Source organism: Pavona decussata, unplaced genomic scaffold (assembly GCF_977016875.1).
Source record: "Pavona decussata unplaced genomic scaffold, jaPavDecu1.1 SCAFFOLD_127, whole genome shotgun sequence".
NCBI classification, from domain to species: domain Eukaryota; kingdom Metazoa; phylum Cnidaria; class Anthozoa; order Scleractinia; family Agariciidae; genus Pavona; species Pavona decussata.
Window position 1 is genome coordinate 2046542 of NW_028145541.1, and position 27221 is coordinate 2073762.

The 27221-nt window shown below is 41.1% G+C and overlaps 1 protein-coding gene across 2 annotated transcripts in view; it reads right to left on the reverse strand.

Annotated features, from left to right (window-relative positions):
- LOC146469176 (cell adhesion molecule DSCAM-like) overlaps positions 1–27221 on the reverse strand; it is a 45438-nt gene that overhangs the window by 2135 nt on the left and 16082 nt on the right. Inside the window, exons 1-9 of one of the 2 annotated variants that reach the window (XM_085123831.1) lie at positions 16443–16634; positions 9195–9476; positions 8177–8467; positions 6949–7254; positions 5704–5994; positions 4446–4787; positions 3246–3608; positions 1843–2071; positions 947–1230 (exon numbers count right to left, since the gene is read on the reverse strand). In XM_085123831.1, the coding sequence (XP_084979957.1) occupies positions 947–1230; positions 1843–2071; positions 3246–3608; positions 4446–4787; positions 5704–5994; positions 6949–7254; positions 8177–8467; positions 9195–9476; positions 16443–16521 (2467 nt within the window). In that variant the 5' untranslated portion in view covers positions 16522–16634. Of the gene's footprint in view, positions 1–946; positions 1231–1842; positions 2072–3245; positions 3609–4445; positions 4788–5703; positions 5995–6948; positions 7255–8176; positions 8468–9194; positions 9477–16442; positions 16635–27221 lie in introns of those variants that run through there. The other variant, XM_085123832.1, reaches the window with a different exon arrangement.

A 27221-nucleotide genomic window follows, 5' to 3' on the forward strand; every position in this document is an offset into this window, starting at 1 on the left:
GTAAGACTTTATATTTTAAGAGGGTAAGGAACACGTGACAGTAACTGAAATTACTGACGAACTTGTGGCCCTCTAAAAGGAAAAATACAAATTAATTTGGGGGAAGCAGGGATGGCGCAGTTGTGAGGGCAATCGCCTCCCACCAATGTGGCCCGGGTTCGATTCCCGGACTCGTCGTCATATGTGGGTTGAGTTTGTTGTTGGTTCTCGTCCTTGCTCCGACATGTTTGTCACCCCAAAAACCAACACTTGTAAATTCCAATTCGATCTGGAAAGTGTCCCCAATTAGTGCTCTGCGCTAAATACATACAGTTACTCCATAGTGGCTACTTTCGGAGAGCAAAAGGCGTAGCGCAGATTAGACTGGGTAGACTTATTTCTCTCAAATCAGAGATAATAGAGCGGGAAAATAACACAGCACAGCAGCGAGCGCGAAAATCGCCTCTCGTGAAAGACTTGACGCGCGCGTGAGAAGAAGACAATAGAGAGGTTTGGAATCGCGTTCACGGCAAACAGCAAACGTGAGATTCGCACTTATGTCTTCTTGAAAAAATAAGTACACAGAAAGGAATAGTGCAAAATTTTGGCTTCTGATGCTAACGCAAAACTACTCAATCGACCATTAATGGGGTCCTGTTTATATCCAATGTTTTTCGCATGGAAACTGAGTCAAGCCACTTCTGAGGTTGCTATTTTCGCCACTTCACTTCTTTCGAAATTTATTAACAACGCTCAAACTATATTACAGTTTTAAGGTCGCTCACTGGGAAGTATAGGAGAACCTTCCTTCCCCAGATAACCGAAGAAGACGCGAGCGGGAGCGAAAGGTAAAAATTTCTCCCACGCACACTCGCGTGTTTTCCACTATTTCAAAGGGACTGCTCGTACTATTTGATGGAGCTAGAGTGAAATTGTTTCTTTATAAATGGGCGCAGCGAGCACTTACCTCTATTAAGGATATCAGAAGGCGAGCGGCGAGGTTCCCGTAGCCTAATGGGGCCTAGAGTAACACGATGCATGTCTTCCTTCCCAGTACTCCTTGCACGCCTCCTGTCTGAAGACTGGCATCCCATGCTGCAGCGCGAGTTACCGTCTCTGTGACAAACGATGACATTACAATGGAGGTACACCACTGTGAAGTTTTGTGGAATCCAGCGAAATGGAACCAGCTGAAAGCGCTGGGTTTGAGTCATTGTATGATCATAGTAGGTTCCGTTGTCAACGGCGCAACTAGAGAAAGGAAAAAAAAAAGATTAGCAAGAATTCAGAAATGTGACAGTTTTACAGTTCGCAATACCAGGAACTTTAATGGACAATCATCCCATAGACTTCAGTAACCGCGTTATCAGGCTTTAGTTCATAAGCAACGAGTTAATTAACAGTGAACATTTAAATACTGAGATGTTACACAAGACGAACAACTACTGAATTATGAAAGAGTTCATCACCAAGCCTAAAAAACATTTTCGCCGAAGAAAGCATTTCCACCATTTAAGTAAGTTGCTTTTCTATTTGGAGCTGACCCCTGACTTGATTACTACAAACGCTCGCCCATGTTTGGTCTTCGTTCAGTGCTCCCTTTAAAAAATGCGACTCATTCACCCCTGCACAGCTAATAAAAATACAACTAGGCTCCAAAAAATGGGCCATTTCCGAGTTGTTTTTAACCTCATTATGAAAGCGAGGCTAAGTGCAAAGTATTTATAATGAAAATTGGTTTGCATTCATATGCAAACAAAACTACTTTTCATATGAAACGCTTTGGACTTAGCCTCGCTTTCATAATGAGGTTTACAGCAACTCGGAAATGGCTTATTCCATGTTTGAATTCAGAAACATTACCCGCCGTCTATAAATGTGTACTGCACGCTGTGGGTGGGGTCCATCGAGGGCGTGGCCAAGCATGTGTCTGCGAGGAGCACGAGGCCGGAGTCAGACGTGTCCAGTTTAGCTTCACAGTACAGCTGGCCAAACGGATCTACATTCACAGGGTAATCCGATACTTCATAGGGGGACGTATACTCGGGATTTCGGTACAGACCCATCTCGAATGAGAAATTTCCGTAACCCTCTGAAAAGGAAAGAAAAGACATTTCAAATTATGACGAAGAGTGTGTATTACAGTGCGACTATTGTTACCGGGGTCACTTAAACAAAACTGGCCAATCAGATCGCAGAACAAGAACAATGAATTTCAACCAAAGCCGATTGGACCAATCACGAGTAGACGGAAAACAACAGTTAAAACCCAAAAGTTTGGAATTATTTACTGTTCGTATCATAATGAGATCTGATTGGCCACTTTTAACTGACCCCGGTAATAGTAGTTGCACCGTTATAACCGATTTTAAGGTTGCATGTTTAGTATTTTTTATGTATATCACCCCTGCAAGTCAATTGCCAGATCCTCCCTGGCGAAGACTATGCTTGTCTGTCCTATATTTAAAACGGTATATATACACCTGCATATGTTTTGAAAGGGAACCCAACATTTTGGAATTTCAGACAAAGTTATTATCACAATGGCGAATGGAAAATGTGCTCCTCTTATTGTTCCTCTCTCTACTGTACTTTAGTGTTATTATTGACAACATTTTTTGTCAGTAAGTTTACTCCATTGTGAGTATTGTAAGTATTGTAAATATTGTTAGTATTGTGGCTGGTGTAGGTATTGTATTGTAGTATGTATAGTAAATATTGTTAGTACTAGACGCCCTTCAGTCGTGGCATGTTGTTGACCTAAGCTTGCTTTGAAAAAATATGCCTCAGAATCTCAAAATTATCACCACAGCAATAGAATCTTTTTCCCCGAATTTACGAGCCGCGGTTGGTTTTCCGTGAATGCCAGCTGACCTTTTTCGCATTTGTCTTTTGCCCTTCCGAAAACAAAACGGTTTAGTTTTTCAGCATTGAGAAAGTTCGAGGTGCCTTTTCTCTAAAGAAAACACTAATTTTCTTCTTCATCATTAACCCTGGAAATGAACATCTTTCCGAACACATATTTCACCGAAACGAACCGTAGGCTACCCCTGATAAGTAACTACGGTGGAACCACGTTAATACGACCACCTTCGGACCGCGAAATGTGGTCGTAACAACGGGGTGGTCGGATTAACGAGGCAGGAAAACTAAGGAAATGATTTGACTTTCAATTCGTTCGGGGCACAAAAAAGTGGTTGTAATATTAAACGAGGTGGTCGTAAGGCGGGGTTCTACCCCTATCAGTGCGGAAGCGGTTACTTTACCTTCAAAAAAGGTGACCTTCTTCCGGGGTTGAAAGCTGGGTACTCCAATCGTCTGATGTGTGCGGTAAGAGCAGGAGAAGGGAAACTCTACAATGAAAATGGTCTCTTTGTCTTTTGTCTCCGCGACTACTTTGTTAAAATACGTGACTGCATCACCACTATCCTTTCTAGTAGTACCACACGCGTCCAGCGGTGTTCTTAACGAGACATGCTCAGAGGTGGCAGTGTGAGAGCCGCACGATTTGTTATCAAATCGAAAGGTCTCTGTGTCGAGGAAACGGAACTTGAGAACGAAGTCCACTTGCATGTAAAATGAGGTACAGTTGACGGACATGTCATAAACAAACAGCTCATCGAGGCTACCTGTTTTGGCAATATGGAGAAAATAGTTAAAAGGAGGAAGGGGAGGGGAGGGGAGGGGAGGGGAGGGCGAGAGAAGAGAGGACGAAGACCACAAAGAGACGGACTCAACCAAGGAAAGAGCCATAAACGCTCGAACTGAGTTTTTAACACACCCTGGCGTTTTATTGGCTTCTAACATTTCACCTGCGCATTGAACACTCGAAAGAGGTTTCATCCGATTTCCGAGAAATTAGTTGAAAACTTTTTAACCTACTTCGAGATGTTTGGAAACGAAATCAAACACTCTTTCGAGTGTTTGATACAGCCTATCAAACCATGAATAACTCTTTAAGGAATTCAAAGCAAAAGTTCACCGAATTTTACGATAATTTAGATCACATTCCCAGAACCTCATTCACTTGTTTTCTCTTCATAAATCATTAATGAGTTTGAGAAATCATTGTAGCAGTAGCACACAGGAGAATTCAAATTTTGTAAGCCGTAAACGCAGGGAATTTCTATACTACAGAAATGGACTGGAGTAGACTGCAAAATTCACCAATAGTATTGCCTTGCACCTTGGTTTTCAAGCGGTTTTAATGGATGTGAACAATTTTACTACTTAAAGTAAACTGTTCCCCCGACGATGTGGTTGTCAGATAGCCAATTAACCCTAACCTGAATTACTTTTTTTTCTTATATTAAGGGTAACTTTACCATCACTTTCAAGACAATTTTCCCAGTGTCATAACAAACTGAGGACAAAAGAGTAACGGGAATTCACATAGTAATGTAGTGAATCTATCAGGATGACTTCAAAGTTTACGTTAAACCCTATTCCTTAAATTCAGTCATTACCTATTCGTCCAGGCGGTGCGGGCGTTACACCAACACCGCTGTACACGTTGAACTCTTTCCTCGCGGGCTCTCTTTTCTTGCCAGCAATGTTGGAAACAAAAACCCTAAACTCGTACTTAGACCCTCCTTCCAGCCCGGTCACATTGTACTCTTGAGCAATGATATTCTTCCTGGTATTCCAATGCACGTATTTTCCATCAGGTGTTTCTTTGCTATATTCAATATCGTACCTCAGTTCTGGATCACCCCCGTCATGGGGAGGGCGAGTCCATTTAAGAGTCAAACTTGAGCTGTTTAACCATGTGGCTGTGTTAGTTATTTCGTACGGTCCGCTCGGGGGGCCTAGGCACGAAAAGAAAACAACAGCTGAGAAAACTGAGCAGACTCAGTGAAGAGAGACCGCTGATGAATTTGCTAAATTGCTTCCTACGCCTTTGATTGGTTTTGGAAAGACGTGCAAACAATCATTTCCCTGTATTTTTTTTCCCGCGAGCTATTTTTAGAGCAGTTCACGGCTGGTTCGCTATACAGACAAATGTACGGAAAGTTCAAAACACGACTGGACGCTTTCTGGCACAGCTACATCCCTCCAATTTTCTTTTCTTAAAATCCTTTTCCTAGTGCCAAAAGTTTCCAATTCATGAATTTTTCAGAAGCGATGTTTTACGAAAATTATTTGACATCGAATTTCCATACAAACACTGTTATTTCACGCCAGTTTGCCTACTCGTCAAAATGGCGTCGAAAACCGAGATAAGGCCTATGACCGCAAGTCACATTTTCCCATGGATCACCAGTTACGTGTTTCCCGCGCTTAGTGTTGGTCGCTTGGTTACATGTTTCCCGCGCTTGACGCCGGACGACGTCTACTACACCTTTTCCCGCGCTTGACACCAATCGCATTTCTTCCGTCGCTTGACACGAGTTACGTGTTTCCCGCGCTTAGTACTGGTTACTTCGGTTACAAGTTTCCCGCGCTCGACGCCGACTGGACGCCGACATTTTTTCACGCGCTTTTTCGTCGTGGTAGCCAGTGAGCATACTGACTAAAATTTCCAATTTAGCAAGTTCAAGAGCAAGCTAAAGACTTTCCTTTTTTCCCAAGCTTTTAGTAGCAAATAGTCTTTATTTTTACGCTTTAATTCCAACATTCAGTGTGCAGCGCTATTGAGTCGATGGAAAATAGCCACGGCTTAATAACATTTTTTTAGTTATTATTACTATTATTATTAATGGCGATGTAATCTTAGATACTCACAGTATGCAGACGTCACCGAACCTTCTCCTATTTCACCATCGTTAAGCTCGTTAAAAGCCTGAACTTTAACAGTGTACAGTGTCCTAGGTTTCACGCCCTCTCTTCTTGTAAAAGTAAATCTTTTTGTATTCACTCCTACAAACACTGCATCAGACCAGCCGTTTGTGTCTTTGAGCTCTACAGTGTACCGTGTCAGCGGCAAACCACCATCAGAATCGGGTGGTCTCCAAGCCACTGTCACGTGATCACATGTGGTTGCGAACGTGATGTTTTTGGGGGCACTGGGTGGACCTGCGGATGTAATCAAGACGGAAATAGACTTCTTTGTTGCTGTTGTTATAGTGATTTACTCACTATCAATGACCAACAGCCTTGTTACCAGTGCGTTGCACAGAAGTCCCGAGAACATTTCGCGTCAGCAAAAAAATTTTACGCGCATGATTTTAATTATCCAGACGCTGCTATTAAAAAACTTTAAAGCGACAAACGTCAAAAAACTTTACAAGTTTACGAAAAACGTTGGGCTAATTTCCACAAAACAGCACCACCAACCGAAACAAAAGGAATTTTTAAAATACTTTTTGGACCTACAAAACTCTTCGAGAGTTTTGAGGAACGGGCCCCAAAGTACAAATTACTGTTAGATAAAAAAAGAGAATTACTTTGTATGAGAAAACAGTTTGAGCAACGGCGTCTCCACATGTCTCCAGGGTCTTCTTGATATTCAAAATGGCGGCACGGGGAAGACGAAGGAATACGACATTGTGTAAAACTCATAAGGTGTCCAGGATCAGTTCAAGATATGGAAACAAGTGTTAACCGAAGACTCCAAGGGCCTTCTCTGCCCAGCCACCATCTTGAAAGCGGAGTTGGCAGTTAGCGCTGGTAGATTGCCAAAATAGTTCAGTGTGCAGCGAACGGTATCGTTGTACTAATTTTGTAGAATCAGGCTAGTCTGGGACTGGATCCTCTCATTCTGTGAGTCTTTATGCCTTCTCCCTTCACCGGATGACTTACAGTAAATCTGGAGTCATTTACTAATGCGTGGTGCATGACGCGTCGTAATTTCCAGTTGTTTTCCTCTTCATGCTGTACAAGATGGCCCATGAACATTCAGTCTGGGTGAAATCCCAAACCGTGGCGATTCAAAGCCGTGCCACAGTGAAACCCAAAATTACCCTCCCATCCCGTCCGCCCCATCCTGTCCCTCCCATCTCGTCCGTCCCATCCTGTCCCTCTACTCACCAGCTTCGCTAATGACAACAACATGCGTAGCTGAGCCGAATGAATTGGACGCATGGCATGTGTAAGCTCCGAAGTCTTCATCCGCGTCTGTCGTTACAGTGGCTTCCAGATAACTAAGGAAACTATCTCCTGGAGCTCTGACTGAAACATCTTCGCTCGGCAATGGCTTGTCGTCTTTCCTTATGCTGAGTGTGGGTTTGGGATATCCCCACCAAACACATTGGATCGTGATGGGTGAAGGGTTGCCCACGTATGAATACAGATCGGTTATGTTGGTTGACTCTTCAAAGTTTATTCTTGGTGGACCTGAAAACAGCGTGAAGAGATAGGCCAATTATACTTCTAACAGAAAATAATTCGAACGTTAGAAAAATTTGCTGATTCCCCTTCAGCAAACTTTGAAGTTCTGAGCTACTTTTCGGGAATATTTGGAGGCAGTCGAGTAATTCTGGGAAGTCGTTGTTTTGAACTAATTTCTTGAATCTTATGAAACTAGCACTTACATTTATGACGCTATTCTGAACTAGCCTTACAGGAAAAACAGGAAAGCTGCCTTCCTTAATTAGCCAGAGTTTTACCCTTTCTGTTGTGAATAAAACCTCGACTTGCGTTGTGTCGTTGTGACTTTTTTTGATGAAATCCATAAGTGTAGCAAATTGTGTTTGCTCGTAGCACGAGCCAAGTTCGACCCCGAGTCTATGGACAAAATCCTAAAGTGTTACCATTCAAATGAAACTTACTGAGCAGTACTTTTCTGTGTTACTGTTTGTTATGCTGTACAAGGTGGTTCAAATTTTTGAGTCTGTGGATGAAATCCTAAAGTGTTACCATTCAAATGAAAGCTACCGAGCAGTACTTTCCTGTGGCGCTGTTTAGTACACTGCACAAAGTCGTTTTAACTTATTAGCTTGTGGATGTATCCTCCAATAACGACAACGAAAATTATTACAGTGCAACGAACTCAACCGGGGCCACCCAACATTGATCAGCCAATCACAGGTCACGTTTACAACAAAGGAGTGTGGCTTTGGTAGTTTGTAAACCAATCAAATACGAGAATATTTCTTTAAATTTCTTTAAATTTCAAAGTGTCGGTTTTTTCAGTGGCCCCGGTTGAGTTCGTTGCACTGTAAGTAGTACGTTTGTATGATGTGAATCATTTGTCGAGTTTTTCTCGACTAGAAAAAATTAAACTTGTAACTGCTTTCAGGAGTTCAGCGTAACTCACCATATACAGTAACAGTGATGCCCTTCTCCTGTTCTCTCAAGCTTGTACCCTCCTGTTCGCCCAGCTGGGTGATAAGGCAAATATAACCGGCGGTGTCCGTTTCGTGGACTGGGTTGATTAACAGTGAGCCATTGGACAGAAGTGTGAAACGTGGATCTTGCTCAGATTTGACGGGCTTGAAGTCTTTGAACCAGACGAAGGTAGGTTTGGGAAATCCCTCTGCAGAACAGCGGATAATCTGCGACTTCCCCACAAAAAGATCCTGATTTGTAGGAAACTCGGTCACGAAAACTGCAAAAACAAAAGTCGTTTAAATTCATTCCTCAGTACAGGGTTTTGAATTTCGTGCAACAGATTATTTTGAGCTTTCGGACAACCCGTTACTCTGTGACTTCCTGATCAACACTGCTTATATCAGACACTTGGAACTGCGGTACAGTAAAAAGCCGCATGTAAAAGTCCAGTGGTGAAAAAAGTGAATAGTAGTATCATCCGCAGGCCATAACCTGCGAATGATACTACTACTTACTTTTAGTGATTTGATTATTTGTACTTAGGCTTTCCTGGCTTCGAAATATTTCTGTTACAGACATGAAAACTTTGGTTAACTTTTAATCGTAGATTAGCGTAAATCGGCTTTCGAACAAATGTACCCTGGGTTTTACTGTCTTCTCTCGTGAATAAATTTGTGTACCAGTAAACAAAATAGGCCGTTTACGAGTTGCTTTAAACCTCATTATAAAAGCGAGGCTTCGTGCATAGTTTCTATTATTAAAATTAGATTTTCATCCACATGCACACATGTTCTATTTAGCCTCGCTTTCATACTGAGGCTCAAAGCAACTCGGAAATGACCTATTATCAACCTCGCACCCGGGGCTTTTCTCAATTTACAAGGGAAAAGCCCGGGAACGAGTTTGGCCTGTTATAGGCAACATTCAAAGATGCCCGTGTGGTCCAGGGTAAGGTGATTGAAATGAAGTTAAGTAAGAACTATCGACATGAAAAGGATACTTACATTCAACAAAAAGAGTGAAGATCTTTTCTGTTTTATCTCCTTTACACGTGTAATTTCCTCCGTCGGCTACCTTAACGTTCCGAATCACCAGCGTGTAAGAGCTTCCCCTTTCTTCCACGTAGAATTTGTCGCGGACCAGTGAATCTGGAGTCGGTCTGGCTTTGACTTCGTTTCCGTTCAAATCAAACCAACCAACAAACCTCTCATCGATCACCTTACACACCGCTCGGAATGTCTTACCAACTGTAGTGATGCCATTACGATTCATGTCGATCTCAGCATCTGAAGATAGTGAGATATCAATCAACTCATGAATTAAATGGATCGTCCTCAGTTAACACCAGTCAGGGACATGCAACGGTTTTTTTTAACAATGACAACGTTTATGTAATGTTTAAACACGAGCATCAGTGTTTTATCGGGACCTTGTGGTTTTAGACCCGATAAAACACGTGCTGCGAGTTTTTTGAACGGCTTCAAAAACATTCCTGGAAAAGCGTGTGTAAAGAGAGTTGATAACAATGATGCTTTTGTGAACGTTGGAAATTAGCATACGAGAAAAACATTAAACACCGCATACTAATAATATAAAGAGGAGGTTTAGGCTGCATTCATTATGTATGCTACAGGGGGGGGCAGAGGATTTTTTTTTCAGCGGCTCGCTTTTTTATATCCCCCCCAAGGTCCATACAAATTTTCAGAACCCCCCCAAGCAATCAGCCGAAAAATGAATTACCCCCCCCCCCCTCACAAGAAATATCAAAATAAATATAAGGCTGCTGCTGATGATGATATTGACAATGATGTTGGTGACTGATGAGATTGACAGTGTTGAGGATAATTACAAAGATGATTGAAAATGACAATGTTCTACATTTTATGGTCATATCTTTTTCTTTTTCAACCTTAATGGCTTAATTATTTGTTGTCTTGATAAGTGGCAGATATAGCAGGGGGTGCATGTGGACCCCTTTCAAACTGGTACAGAAAATTCATTGAACATTTAAGTGCATATTTGTTGTTCAATTTCATAAAACTGTGCACTGAATTACATTGTTTTCTTTTGCATTCGTTGATTTAATAAAGTTGCGCTGCGAAACATTACATCTACAGGCCAGGCACACTACTTGAAAAACTTCAAAATAGGTACTATATATAGTCTCTTAGAATAATAGAGGTACCCTTGTTGCTTACAATCCTTGAAAGAAGCTGCTGTACTTATCTTTTCTTTTCTCACTTTTTAAAACCATTACAAAAGCTAGACAGAATCTTACAAAAAATAAGCATCCCCCCAGGAGATATTTAAACAATTTTCATATCCCCCCTTTTTTTGCTCTAAAAATTTGAGATCCCCCCCTAAAATCCTCTGCCCCCCCCCCCCCCCCCCCCTGTAGGATACATAATGAATGCAGCCTTATCGGGTTTTGAAACCACTGTACGTGATGTTTTATCGACCATTTGATAGGCCAATGGGCTTATGAATTAATCATGAGTTTTTGAGTGAAACAAGATGCCTGCTATACTGGCATTACGCGAGATGCTGGGGCTGATTCATTTATTCCAACTGTATGCTTCGCCGATTGATAAAACTATCCTTGCTAATGGAATAGTTTGAGTCACGACGATCGCGTTACGTTGTTTTCCGTGTGTTACGCGACTCAGACTATCAGCGGAAATTTGTCAAATTCCATTACGATAACGTAAGCTTCTCAATGACCTCTTTTCAGTCTCGCGTCGTGGTCTAAGACTGTCAAACAAAGCACGATTCCTTCACTAAGAACTCACCAATTTCCACCGTTTTACGTGTCGGGTGCTTCTTAGAAGTTATTCTTTCGATTTGCCGCTTCAAAATGGTGAAATTTCCCTTTGAAAACGGCACACTTGAGTCCAGAACATGTTAAAACAATATGGCGCGACTTAATCCGTCTTTAATAAATATATCAAATGATGCATTGACGTCACACAGGTAGGGGTGAGTGGGTCCCCTCCCTCGCAATATAAGCGACAAGAATGGATTTTGATTGGCCTGCTTTTGTTGAAGACAATCAAAACAATACATCCCGAGTAGGAGAGGGGAGAGTTTAATGAACAAGATGCCTGCTTTACCGGCATTACGCGTGATGCTGGGGCTGATTCATTTTTTCCAAGTGTATGCTTCGCCGATTGATAAAACTATCCTTGCTAATGGAATAGTTTGAGTCACGATGATCGCGTTACGTTGTTTTCCTTGTGTTACGCGACTCAGACTTTCACCGGAAATATGTGGAATTCCATTACGATAACGTAAGCTTCTCAATGACCTCTTTTCAGTCTCGCGTCGTGGTCAAGGACTGTCAAACAAAGCACGATTCCTTCGCCATGAACTCACCAATTTCTACCATTTTAAATGTCGAGTGCTTCTTAGAAGTTATTCTTTCGATTTGCCGCTTCAAAATGGTGAAATTTCCGTTTGAAAACGGCACACTTGAGTCCAGAACATGTTATAAACAATATAGCCCCAAATTTAATCCGTTTTTAATAAATAGATCAAATGATGCGTTGACGTCACACAGGTAGGGGTGAGTGGGTCCCCTCCCTCGCGATGTAAGCGACAAGAATGGATTTTGATTGGCCTGCTTCTGTTGAAGACAATCAGAACAATACACCCCGAGTAGGAGAGGGGTGAGTTTAATGAATAAATTAATGTACCGATTTGAAGCTACGACGAAGAAAAAGAAATCGTCCCGTTTTTAGACACGGTATGCCCCCTCAGGGCATCCCGCGTAATAAATTAATGTACCGATTTGTGTATACGACGAAGAAAAAAAAAAAGAAATCGACCCGTTTTAAGACACGGTATGCCCCTTCAGGGCATCCCGCGTAAAAAAAGAAATCGACCCGTTTTAAGACACGGTATGCCCCTTCAGGGCATCCCGCGTAACAACACAAAACCGCTTTACAATAATGTCAGTACTTTCCGGGACATGCAACAGTGCATTTCGGTGGGTATCAGTTCGAAAGGCCTAAATCGCCTCAGAAATTCGGATTTGGTAGTCACGAACATCTAAGTTTCCTTCGGCAAAATCTCACCTCACTGGAAAACTAATTCGTTTTGTTTCTGGATCGCAAATATGACGTTTAAAATGCGAAATAAGGTCAGAAAGTATTTTTGAAAGCCAACAACAGCTATTAAACCTGGGGAGTACAATTCCGTTAACTTAGACTTTTTGCAACTTAAATTTTCAGCTGAAACATTCAAACAGATCAATCTGAATTAGCTTAGAGGGATATGTTTTCAAACGGGCACAGAACAATCCGGGGGGGGGAGGGTGGGGAATACTTGGGTTCAGCTTTGCTGGGTATATGCCGCTGGCCTCTCTGAGCCCCTGCCCCATTATAGTCTATTTTGTGGCCAGTTATAGACTCCATCTTAGTCACTTTTGGGAAAATGTGATTTTCGCGATCCCACTTTCCCACTTTCCCACTTTTAGTCACTTTCTATTTATGCATCTACTTTATCAATCCTATAAATCCTAAAATGAATTGACACATTTTTTAAATTGAATGAAGAACACTTCATTTTTCACCTACAGTACAGGCAATCTGGTACGTTTGCTAACCGTAAATATTTACAAACGTACCGTCATAAATAGTCAGGTGATTGTTGTATATACGTAATAAACAACAACATTCTGAACGTTTTAGCCGAGACCATTTTGAATCCCTACTTAATAGAATTTTCTTACCCCAAAAATCCAAAAATGTGCGACCCCATTCTAGCAACTCTATTGAAAATGCAACCCCATTCTAGTCAATCCAGTCGTGAAAATGCGACCCCATCCAGTGGCACATCTCCATTAGCCTCTTATAAGGAAGTACCCCCACCCACCCCTCCCCCGGGAGGACGATCTAGGAACACAGGAGAGAACATTTTTTGTATTTTGCTTAAATTAAATTTTCTCGTCAAGTGAAGGACGTGTTTGATTGACCATGTTCATATTATGGCTTTATAATACTGATAAACTCAACTTTTCAGATGCAAACTTTAAAGGAAAAATACCCCTTGAGATAATACTGAAGAAACAACTACAGCTGGCCACCACACAAAATTCAAGACATATTGTTGTACATTTTGCTCAAGTGTGTAAGTCTGCACAAAGACGCACCGGCGCCGCAAATATCCCTGATTAAAGCATTAACCATCTGGCACCTGGGAGATAGCCAAACTAAAAGATGCATTACTGCTTGTAGTTCAGGACTAACTTTGCTTCCACATAATACTAGTGGCAATTTCAGTTTATTCATGACGGTATTCGTTTGACGCCGGCCTTTTGATTGCGAACTCTCAGTATTGCTATGAATAACCAAAAAAAAAAAACTTGATAATCTTAATTTTTATTGTCCTTCAATGAAGTCCTTAACTTTGACCATTCACGAGAAGCTTTAGTCAAGTACTTTCCTGTGGCGCTGTGCTAAAGTATCATGAATACTTAAGTCTCTTGACAAAAAAATCTTATAATCCACTGGAAATATGATGTTCTTAACAAATCACGCGCTAGAAATTTCCGACAAATTTCAGTTCTATTTCTTCACTTCTACGGGTGTGTAAAGAATTCACAAAATGACCAGCTCCCAGTTAGCTTGATAGTTCAGTTGGTAGAGCACTGCACTGTACTGGTAGGATGGCAGAGATCAGGGCTTCGAATCCCCTTCAAGCCTGGATTTTTTTCAGGCTTTCTTTTAGCAGGTTATGAAGTATTCACGTACATAACTGCGATACTCCATTGACTTTTACTGAATTCATATCTAATTGTCAAATTTAAGTTTTCTCTGACTCTGTGGATCGACTGGGAATTCAACTGAAAGCTAACTAAGCATACTTTCCGGTGGGCAGTTTATTAAGTTGTCGTTATTACAGTATTCGCCCATGGTGGACAAGCCGCAAGGTGGTTTCAACCTGGGAACGAGGTTGAGGTGGTTCTAGCTTTTGGGTCTGTGGAACAAACATTTAATTGTGACAATTCCAAATTGTACATTCCCAAAGATTTTTTGTTGGTTTGTTTTTTACACTTTCCCACAACTAATTTTGGGAATGTTTTTGTTTTGAACGTGGATTCCCGTGGAAGTAAAAGGTTTTAACAAAAAGCGCTTTTCAATGAAAATACGGCTTTTGCATTGTCCTGTAAAAGATACAGTTTTGAACTTCGAAACGCCACTAATATTGAAATTTGAAGACAGCAAATTTGATAGAGGAATCCATTTGCCAGCTTTATAAATCAAATAATGGCATTTTCAATTTACCTCCAAACAGAGCTAATTGTTTATCTATTTATTCTGAAGACGGCAAATTTGAGGGAGGTAGCCGAGTGTCAGCTTTACAAATCGAGTAATGGCATTTTCAATTTTCCTCCTCCAGCTGAGAGCTGTATTGTTTGTTTATTTTATTAGTAGTATTATTGGAACCTTTACCAGCCGTCTGGCGCAGCAGACAACACGACGGCGAGAAAGTGAATGTTGGCCTAAAAATGACACATACGATTTTTTATGCACGTTTTGTCCCACTTCACTGCAGTTTTTCTCACGCAAACTAGCCGCGATTTCAGTTCGCTTTCGGCGCGATATCTCGCTACATTTTCTGAACAAATCCTGCAAATTTGCATCAAGTCAACTTCGTTATTAGGATCCTCTCTCTTCCTGGCTCGAGAAAAGCCTTTCACCCTGGGAATGAGGTTGGCATCTTCGAAATTAGGCGCGGACAGTCGTTGCACTAAAACAGTGCAACAAAAATTGGACAAAAATCACACATGTAAATGGGCCTTTACGTAGAATTTTATGGGTTAAGCTATGCTCCCGATAATGCCGCCCATTGAGGGGCCACGTCAAAGCTTTTTGGCAAAATGAAAAATAATAATAAAGGCAAGAAGTGCGGAAAGATTTCCGCACAACCCCAAAATTAATTATACATGCATCACTGTCATGCTATTAAACTCTCAAAGAACGAGTCTGAATAGAGTTTAAGTGGCAAAATGTATTGCTCGGAAAATTTATTTGAAATGGTCACACTTGATGATCTTTCCGGCACTGAATAACTGAGAAATCACATTTTTAAAATTGACTTTTGAAACTCCACTGCGACGTCCCAGATTGGCAAGGTTAAGGAAAGCTGATCTAAAAAGCTTTCAACCGCATGTGTTGCCTGCCGACAGGCAAAGGTTGGCGTCGATCGCCGAAGTAAAATAAAAGGTTATCGCATATCACGGCGAGCTCTATCATTGAAGCAAAACATCACGAAAGGAATATTAACAGGAATAGCCTCAGGAAAGCGACAAATTATATTATGCAAAGTGTGCTGTTCCTGACGAGTGTGTTTAAAAGTACTTCACTTTGAGTCTACTTTGCTGTGCGACACTTTATAGCGCAGTTGAGCATGATAGTATTATACCATCATGCTAAACTGCGCTTTATTGGTTCAGCAAACGTCTCAGTAAATACTTTTAAGTATTTAAAATAACCCACTTTGTTTGAATATACTGATCAACGCCAGCAGACTGGTAGCCCTCTCAAATGTCTATGATGTTAAAATTTGGATTTTCGCAAGATGCACGCCGCTGGATGCAGCCTGAACTTTTCTTTGCAGACGGTTGTCAACCGTGATTTCAAAAACTCGCCGCACTGCGGAACTTTTGCTCAACTTATAAAAGATAAAATCTGCATAGAGATTAATGTTAGCGTCTGCAGACGATAATAAACTTCAAAACAAGGTCATGGAGTTTATTAAAATGTCTTTGACGGCAGCCAAGTATTGCATATTTATGTACAACATGTAGACTCGTTGTTGTTCGGCATTAATTAAGTAAATCACCGTTGTAAAACAGTGACAAACTTCCACACACATTCTACAACTAAACACTGAGACTTCTAACAGTTGAATAAATTGGCAGGAGTCAAGAATATAGCGACTGGCCTAATTTTCGTCGGATTTAAGAGTGCGTTAATGAACACTGTGCTGAAAGCAATGAATTGATAAACCTCGCAGACATGGCAAAGCAACTTATAAATACCTCGTTCAAATTATTCAAAGCAGCAGATAACGCCTTTAGGTCGTTCTCGTTTACAGATATACTTACGATCTCCACGAAAACAGGCTTGATTTGAGAACTCAGTTGAAGTTCATTTCGCTTTCAGCTCAATGAAATACCTTGGCGTGTTGGCGTGACTTTTATCCAACCCTATCACATGCAACATAAACGTTTTGCAATCGCTGCTTACCTGTGACAGAAATCTGCTGCATGGAAAAAAATCCCACCGCGAAAAGAATTCGCAGAAACCTTCCCATTCCCAGAAGCATGGATATGACGGGGTAGTTCAGTCATTGATGAAAACAGCTTTGAAGCTAGGCAAGGACTCCGCGCCCTGTCCACTTCGACGACGGCGCCATTGTAGAATATTCAATTGCATCGAATTCCAAATCAAAGATGGCTTTGTAAAGCCTTTGATGGTTAGCTGTCAATCACCGGACGTGCAGTGATTAATGACTAAAATCTCAAAGGAGACTCTTTCCTCTCACAAGATTACTCTTAAAAAACAAAAAACAAACAAAAAAAACAGCGCTAGGAACTTCCTTGGATTAAAACTATGCTCATTTTTTTGAAGCCCTTGAAAAACTAGGTCAAAAACAAATTGAGAGATCGGTCCTACAATATTAATTATTTACGCTAGTTTGGTTGCATAATTATCGACATTATCGGATGTTTATAAAATTCTTTGTGGCTTTGTGAATTTTGCGACAGAGTGGAAAATTAAAAAACGCGACCTATTTGACAAGCAATATTTACATAATGGTGAGACCATGGCATTATTTAAAAATAATTGCACTATTTTCATCGCTTCCTTTGCTTCATTGATCAAGAAACACAATTAGATGCAACCACCCGTTTTCAATGTTGATTAATTATATCAGAAGCTCCTGATTATATATAATTCGATCAGAATATCAGCGGTAGCTAGCAGAGAATCGGAGAACGGTTTTATGCAGCTTATTCTAACTTCACTGCTAGTACGCTTGGGTGCCGGTTTGTCACGTCTTGAATCAGACCGGCAGGAATTAGCTATGCTCTTTTTTATATATAAGAACGTCTAATTTTGAGGCTAAGGCTGAACGTTCCTTTGTTTTTTCAGTTTGATCCTGAAAACTTTCTTTAAGATATTCTTAAGTCCGGCACAAAGTGCTCAAAATGTTCAACTTTGTACCCGGGGTGGATAAGAAATCCATTGTTAATGTTAAAATGTGCCGTCCCTATTTTCACTGGGACATAAGCATAAGCATAAGCATAAGCATAAGCATAAGCGTAGGCATAAGCATAAAGATAAGCAAGTGAGAACACTAGCTCAGACGCATAAGAACAGATGCACGCACAGAAAACCATTTCTTGACGGAATTCTCGATACCAGCTCTTTTTAATGTTTAGCAAGATGGCGGACGAAACGGTTGAATGCCTTGTGCTTGTGCTTATGTCGTTCCTGTTCTCACTGGTGAAAACGGCGACATAACATCACATAAGCATAAGCACAAGCACAAGAAGAACGAACACGTTCGTTCTTCTTGTGCTTGTGCTTATGCCGCATGCAGGTGTTCCCACTTGCAAGCTTACTTTGAATATTAAAAAATCAAACTGTCATTTTTCGCCCTCACCAAAAAAAGGTCAACTATCACCCTTAGATCTATATTTTTGACAATGAAAACAACAAAAAGGTTTCTCTTGAACGTAAAAACTTCATTAAATATCTTGGATTGTTCAGAGTTGATGGAAATTTGTCCTGGAAGACACATTAATTCTGTTGCACAAAAATAAGTAAGACAACTGGGCTAATCGCAAGGTTACGGCATGTTGTTCCTACTTGCACTCCTCTGAATATTTATCAGTCTCTAATCGTACCTTACATAGCTTATGGTCTCATCTCTTGGGCAATGCATGTAAAACCTTCGTTGATCAAGTTCTTGCCCTTCAAAATCGCGCATTGCGGCTAATATATTTTGCTGAAACAAACGACCATGCCATAGGCGTTTAAAGCAAAAATATTGCCAGTACAATTCTTGTATTATGAATAAGTTTGCAACCTCATGTTTGATATAAACGAAAACGCTGCCCAAAGAAATAGTTTGAATCTGTTTTCTCGAATTTCTAGTTTCCATTCTTATGGAACGCGTTCCTCCACCTCTGATCATTTTTATACAAAGGAATCTCGCATTAATGCCACACGAAATGCTTTCTTGCGTGTTGGGGTCAAAACTCTAAAAAAAAGTGCAAAAAAATCTTTTAAAGAATCCCTAAAAGGAAAGTTATTGGATATACTTGAAACTGTAGACTCCTATATTGAAGTGGAAACGCTAATTGACCAAATGAAAAACTGATCACCCATGTCCTTCTCTTTAATTAGTATAATGTGATTCTCCTTTTCCCGTTTCATCTCTCTTCTATTATAATATTAATGATAATAAAAATTACATTAAATTTACTTTAATTTTGTTGCATAGCCTTATCTAAATCTGCGTTATTATGTAAAGTTAAGTTTCTTTTTTTTTCTTTTTCGTTTTTCCAGCATGTTTTGCAATATATTGTAATTTTTATTTTCCATTATGTTCTCGTGCTCGTCTTGTCTCGCCTCGACTAGCTTTGTGGCTATTTGCGGGACAAGCAACTTATATCTGAATTTATAAAATAAATTGTTGTTGAAAGAAATGTGATGGTATATTTTCAGCCTGGTGAATGAATGAGAATGATGATTATTCTGGAAAGTGACGCAGGCATACTCGGAAAAAAGAAATCCGAGTGCTCCTATCAGGAGTCGAACCTAAGACCTTCTGATTACTAGTTCGGATGCTCTACCACTGAGTTACAGGAGACTCGTGGGAGCTAAGGCCATTAAACTAGGTTCATGGGACAAACATCCTGCATACTGCTAGGATTTGAATGTCGAACGTGTGGTATATGAAAGAAATGTGATGGTATATTTCCAGCCTGGTGAATGAATGAGAATGATGATTATTCTGGAAAGTGACGCAGGCATACTCGTTGTTGGTGGTGGTGCTTAAGCAGCGTTTGAGCTCCTACTTGTGTACTAGCGAAAACCAGCTTTTATCATTTGGGTTAATTGCGCTGTGTGGGGTTAAGTTTACACGTATTATGCATGAGTCAATTCCAGCTGTGCCCATAAACCCCGAGGCAATAGTGGGGAATTTTCCCACAATGTCACAGTGTGGGAATTCAGTGTGGGAAAATTCCCCACTATTGCCTCGGGTTAGTTAGGTTCATTGGCAAAAACAGTAAGTTTCGTATAGAGTGTGTGCACGGCGGCCATGCCGGAGGACTAAAACAATAGAAGATATTTGCATAAAAATAGAATATATTTCCCAAGGGAAAATCATTCTATTGTTTCGGTCCTCCAACATGGCCGTCGTGCACACACTCTATAGTTTGACTGCATGCGACGTCATGTTGGTGGTATGCAACAACAAGATTTTTGTCTTCTGGGAGTTAACTTCTATTTTTATTCAAATTATGTGAACATACTCTCTTTTGTTTTTCCACCAACATGGCGGCAATGCAATCAACCTGATGAATACGTCTAGATAGGACATAAATGGGACGCTAGAGCTACATAATGACATATTTTTTACAATACTAGGGGGGAAAGACCTAGCCACGACTAAATTTGGCCTGAAAAAGCACAACTTTTATTGAAAGTAAGATGAGAAATGAAGAAAATATCTTGACTGACATTTTTGAGCCACTACCCCGGGGCATTCAAACAATTGGCAGAGGGAGGGGGGGGGGGGGGGAGTGGGCACCGTTGGAGTTGACTGATGCATATTTTTATACATACATACATACATACATACATACCTACCTACCTACCTACCTACCTACCTACCTACCTACCTACCTACCTACCTACCTACCTACCTACCTACCTACCTACCTACCCACCCACCCACCCACCCACCCACCCACCTACCTACATACATACATACATACATACATACATACATACATACATACATACATACATACATACATACATACATACATACATACATACATACATACATACATACATACATACATACATACATACTTTATTTGATCTCGCAGGTTAAAAAGACTGGCAGCCATTGGCTGATGTGGACCTGCGTTACTAATTTACAATAATTACAACTAATAAAAGAGAAAAAAATATTATATATAAAAGACCAAATATGTACAATGTACGAGTAAAAAGAAAGAAAAAAGATAAAAATAAAGTAATAAAATTGATCTAGATTGAGTTTATACTGTTCCTTTTTAAAACATTTAGTCAAAATAAAAATGTTCTTAACTGACTCTCAGCCAGTAGATAATGTTCTTAGTATGTTCTTAAATTTTAGTTAATCTCAGCCCCAACGTTCTTATAAAAAAGGTTCTGATAAAAAGAAGAATGTAGTCCTTTTGCCTAAAAAATTGGTCCAAAAAAGTTAGCATCACAGTGGTTAAAAATTGACAATTACACGTGAAAAAGCATAAAAAATATTACCTCTGTGTGAGGTTTATATGCCTGAGCGTCAGCAAGTCTTAGTCCTAATGAGCAATGCACATTTGCGGGCCTGCATCACGTAACTTATTAACAATAAAATCACTTCTCTCCAACATGGCATCTTGTTCTCTGACTCAACATTGGCGACGAGAATAAAGGCAAAAAAAGACGAGAAACCGAGTCAGAAACGTCGAAGCAAGCAGAAATATTTAAATAGAACCTTGGCGACCCCCGACAAACAGATTTTATGTAGAACGAATCCCAAGCACGTCAACGAAAACAGCTAGAAGCTTAGTTAGGGAACACCGCGTGCTCAACAAGACACAAAGATGGCAATTAGTGGAGCAGCAAACACACCAACTGCCTTATTTAGGTAGGAGCGTTCAATATAGCAGTCAACCACCTTCAAATTGGGCAAACGTGGAAGGAGTGGATTGAGCAGCTACTTTGAGGACGAAATAACGTCCCTCGAAATAGCAGATGTAAAGGACTAGCGAGCACCCTAAAAATCTAAAGGAAGCTGGAAGTCAAAAAATTAGCACGTAACTCGACTGACTCCGGTCCCGAAGATGAAGAAAGCGACCACCATAAGCTTAAGGGAAACTAAATGACTGTTTCCTACCGAAGAAGAATTAACATTATGAAAAGAGACATTCAGCAAACCGAGAATGGAACCGGGAAAGTGCGTTGTAAGTTATGCATCACGGCTTCGTGATAACGCCTTGGCGACCAGGGGTGTTTACCATTTACATGAAAACCCGGAAATTCTAGTTGGAAATTTAAATGGTACGCTTCATTCCATTTGGAGTACTTCTGAAATTATGGGCTTCTGGTCAAAGTGATGCATTTTTATTACTCCTTTTGGGATTTACAGCTGATGTTCACACCATTTTGCATGTTATCCATCTTCTGCAAAGGCAAGCTAAATCATTTCGTATTTATGTTGAAAATTTCCATCCGGGTGGTTTGGGTAAATGGTAAGTACCCCTGCAGGTTAAATGACAGGATACTGGAGCAGCTGATCTCATCAAAAAGGGCATTCAGAAGAAATGGAATCTAGACCGATTCATTGAAGAAGCTAGCCAAAGTTAGCCAGCAACTGAAAGACATGAAAGGTGACTACAAGATATCAAAAGTGCAACATCAACCGAAGAAACCAAGAAACAACAAAGACAGGGAACAAAGACCCTCAAGTTTACCCAGCAGGAAACCACCATGCACCTGTAAGGAACCAAGACAAGAAAGAAGAAAGGAAGGCAAAGAAGAGCTGCATTTAGGGACTGGTCAAAAAGTATAGCGTGGGGTGGGCCGGAGCATTTAGAAATGTTGTGGATAAAAAACTCATGGCCCAGCCCCCTTCTTTTGGCACAAAACTGACTGATCCACCCCTAAATGAAGGTTGAAAATTGCATGACCCACCCCTATTAAACATGGATTTCTTGGTTACAATGTAATCCAAGGAAATCAGATTTTTGGAAAACAAAATCATAAACCTCTAGCCTCCGGCTTCGCTTCGTGAGGAGTTAAGTTTGGCGAAGTACGTTTAACGGTACATCGCTTTAACTGTCACTCCAACTGTTGAAAGCCAGTTTTGCGAGGGGGATATTGTGATCATCGGAGGTATCACTCCCAACTTCCTGCAGACCACAGTCTTCACTTGCTTCTGTGCTGCTGACTTTCGATTCAGAGCCAGTTGTGTCTTTGCCAGAGGATACACTGCCTTTGGCTGCTGACAACTGAATGTGAGATGACACTAAATCAAGCTTGTTCCGTTAATTTCTTTTCGGTTGTCAGCTTGTGACTTTCAATATACAGATTAAGGACAGGAACTCTTTGCTTTCTCGGCAAATCCTCATAGAAGAGTTTCCCCCACTTTACATCCTCATAGGTCAAGTAATACCCTCTTTTTCTGCTTTCTCCTTTCTTCCTCGTTCTCTCATTCTTTTTATCTTGTTAAGGTATGCAAGGTGATGCATGGTATTTCACTAACAGGTCTTGATCTACCGCATACTTCTCAGAGAGAGCTTGATTGCTGCTTCCCTTTTCTACTGAAACTTCACCTGCAGGTTGGCAGATAAATGTGTGCCAACTCCTCTTAAAAATAGGATGACCTCCCCCCCCCCCCCCTACCCCCCATGGGTAGCTGAAAACTGCACGGCCTAACCCTTACCAAGGGCTCAAAAACTTATGACCCACCCCTCCCTGGTCCGGCCCACCCCACCCTATACTTTTTGACCAGTCTCTTACTGTGGGAAAACAGGAGATCACCCCCTGGGGCTCAACTGCCCATCTTATGGACAGCAGTGCCTAATGTGTGGCAAATACATGCACTACGCTTCATCCTGCCGAGGAGGACCAGACTGAAACCATCACCTGAAAAGGCGAGAGCAGTCAAAGGATGTGGAATACCTGAGAGCAAGGAGGCTGTTCGCTGTTTTATTGGAATGGCAGGAACTTAGTTCCATTGGGGAAAAGACTGAAGAAGAGGACGCATTCAAGAAAATACAAGACAGCAGATCAAACGAGAAGACAATGGCATTCTTCGATCCAAACAGATCCATAATACTGCATGCAGAAGTAAACTTCAACCAAGGCCTAACAACAGATCTGCTTCAAACGACCAACAAAGGTATACAACCAATACACTTCATCAGCCGAACATTGACAGAAAGAGCGAAGAGGTATCGTCAAACTGAAAAAGATTCGTTCGTCATCAAGTGGGAAAAAGCCGCAAAACAGTGAAGCTTTTATCGATGGTTTCACTTCAGGTCAAGAGTTGTGAATTTCAATACTAACTTGTTACTCGTAAAAAAAAGGAAAGGAAAGAAAAGGCTTCGTTTATGAAAACTCGGGCTTTGGATTGGAAAAATCGCCCGATTGGACCGTTTGATTGTAAAGGATAAATGTGGTCGTTATCATTTAGTCTTAAAACAAAAGCATCGGTTGCTAGCGCGGCTCTTAAAGAAGAGGTGTTAGTTTAAAACCATCACGCTTTCACTCGCGACGCGACGTTTTCGCCAAATATGCAAATTTCGAACTCGTGCAATCACCGGCTATTTTTGAATTTCCCTCGTGAATTTCGCTATTGTAATAACAGCGGGTTTGAATTTCCCTCCTGAATTAATAAGCCTTTGTTTGGCGCTAAAGCTATTGTTTCAAAATCTCCTTTTATGGCCGTATTTTCGACGCTAAACAAAGAGCATTGTCTTTGAATTTGATCAGCTTTTCTTGATACGAGAGAGACTGAGGATCAACCCTACTGAGGCATCTACACTCAGAATAGTCAGTACACAAGCCACTACTGCCACTCTTCAACAAAACAAAAGTAAAGATGCTCCCCAGGACAGAGAAGTGTGTTATGGAGATGTAGACCTTTGAAAAAGAGGAAGCAGACCTCCCCGGACTGGGGGGGGGGGGGGGGGGGATGCCGGTACTAAAAAGATCATCAGATGGAATATGAACACACAGGACTACGTTGTCACCACTAGCATCAGAGAGGAAACTCTAAACGACCTGGTGATGCAGCAATTATCAAAAGGAATGTGAATGGAGACATGGAGAAACAATTTGTCAAAGGGCATAGTCCTGCCAGCAACACTTCATAGGAAAGTGGTCAAGCTAGGCCACAGCCTTGGGCAATAGGAAGGCCAACCAACTATGAAGAGAAAAGTTATGGTTCCCCCTTATAAACAACGTGATCGCCACAGCCATCGACCAATGCTGTCTAAAATTCCGAGCCAACCATGGGACACACTCTCCGTGGACTTTGCAGGACCATACCTCGATGGTCATTATAATCTAACCGGATATCCAGTAGTGGTTTCTCACCCGTTAAAGCTCAGTAGAGAGACTGAACCATATATTTGCTGCCTGTGGAACCCCAAGAAGAGTAGATAGCGACAATGGACTTCCAATTATCTCAAAAGAATTCAAGAAATTTGCTTTGCAAGAGGGATTTGATCACCCCAAAGTAACACCTTGTCATCCAAAGGCGAATGGTGAAGTCGAAAGATTCATTCACGCAATAACAATAATTGTATTATCGTTTGTCTCACGATGTAGTCACTTTGAGATTTAAATCGCGACGTTTCGACTGCTTACTGCTAGTCTTCATCAGGCGATGTTTTTTTCGCGGTTACGCAGCATCACTATATCACGATGGTCGGCTGTGACTGGTGCATTCGATCTTCACTGTTCCGGCGAGAAGATGCTCCCTCAGCGGTTTGTTCAGTTGTTGTAGCACTCTCCTGTTGTGTTTCTTGGTCTTAGGCATCCACGCTTCGGGAATTTCAACTCCGCTGTCCCTGTTGATGTTATTAGGGTGAAGTCTTATGTGGATAGCTTCCTTGACCCTACGGGTGTACCAGTGAGAGTCTCGATCAATAAACTTTACCTCGTTCCAAAGCGGATAATGGTCGATCTCGTGGGCGTGCTCAGAAACGGTGGAGATCTGGGTACGGGCGAGTCGTATATCCCTGTCGTGCTCTTTGATTCTCTCATGCATAGATCTCCCTGTTTCCCCGATGTAGACTTTGCTGCATTCACAGGGAATCCTGTAAACCACGCCATCTTGTTTAGCCGGATCGACGGTGTCCTTAGGTCGCACCAAATGTGACGTAAGTGTCGTTTCGGATTTGTAGACGGTGCGAATGCCTTGTTGTTCTTTTAAGCGGCGACCGTGATGGATGGTTCCTCCCGGCGGGGTAAAGGTCGCGCCAGCGCAATCCTGGATACAGACACATGCCATGCCACGATGTCAGCGCTTATTGATTCCGGACCGTACCAGCAAAGACCCGACAGACCGCCTGACCCGGAAACTATCGGAGAAGCTGCTAACCCTGAAGCGAAACGGACACATATCAGAGGCTGTTTATAACAAGATCAGACCCCGACACAAACAACCACCTAGAATCTATGGTTTACCTAAGATCTACAAGGCCAACACTCCGCTTAGGCCTATTGTGTCTTGCGTCAACACCTTTGCATATGATTTGTCTGCTTTCTTGGCTAACATTTTGTCTCCCCTAACAGGTAACTCGGATTCACGGTGACCAACTCAGTTCACTTCGCATCCGTCATCAGTAGTAAGAAGATCCAGGACCACGAGATCATGGGGTCGCTGTTTACCAACTTTCCTATCAAGGATGCCGTAGAAGCCGCGCTACGGAAGCTTGAGAATGACCCCGCCCTTGCTGACCGCACGACGTTAACACCTGTTCAAATTACGGACCTCTTAGACTTCGTATTGAGATCCCGAACAAAACAAAAACGGAAACATAGGAGTGACCTACTGCGTTTGTTTTTAGTTACTCCAGGATCGCCGCGTCAAATTTTTGCCATAACAACTAGCAGAGACGTTACATTGACATGGGAACATCCTGAATTCGACGGAGGCATAACAAGTTTGTTCATAATAATTTGGTCCTAACAAGTTTGTTCGAAGAGGACCCACCTTGTTTGGGGTAGGGGGGTTATCGAAGACACCACCTATCTCTTGAACATTACCGACAAAATTTTATTGGCTTTAAAATTTGACTTGACACAGAAATATTCCGCTAGCAAGAGTCAGCATTGCTAGATAAACAAGAAAAGTGAGGTTTGAATCTCACTGTCATTTTTTACTGCTGGATAGAGAGGTGGCTAGGAAATAAAGACACCATCTTTTGAGGTTGAGGAAGGGGGTTGCAGGCAGAGACCACCACCTATTTTGGGATTTGGTGGGTCCCGTTCGAGTATAGTAGTTTTGACCACTCAGTTCCCTTACTGCTAGTGTCAAGTAGTCCAAGACTACTTGACATGATACATGTAGGAATTCTGGAGAAGTGTAGAAACCCTTTCAGATGCAGCTAAAATCTGAAATGTTAGCACTGACATTTACGGAATTACTGAGGAAATCGTTTTCTCTAAAATCCGGTCAGTTGTAGTTTTTATTTCTCTGAAATGGTTTCAATCAGTCAAAAAGGTCAGTAAAAAAATTAATAATAATAATAATAATAATAATAATAATAATAATAATAATAATAATTATAAGGATTTCTATAGCGCCATATCTGTAGGCTCATGGCGCTTTACAATTGAATAGACTAAAAGAAAAATTTTACATCAGTAATGAAAAAAATTACATCAATAATAGAAGATAAATATATGGAAATTCTTATTCTAAAAATTAAGATTAAAAGTAAAAAAAAAATTGCCTGTGTAAAAGCTGGTGCCTTAGTATAAGGCTCTTAAAAATGTTAACATAGTGTGCAAAAGACTAAACGCAACCTAAATATATAGTGTTACGAAGATGTGGAGTGACGTACTTCCGACGAAAAAGTATTACATGCATTTTATCCATATAATAAAAAGAATGTAGAATTTGCTAGGCATTCGTTGAAAATATGAGTTTCCGTGTCTGTAGCAGCAGGTGTCATACGACCATTAATCACTGCCAAGCGACAGAAACAAGTGATATTCCGTGATGAGATACGCGTG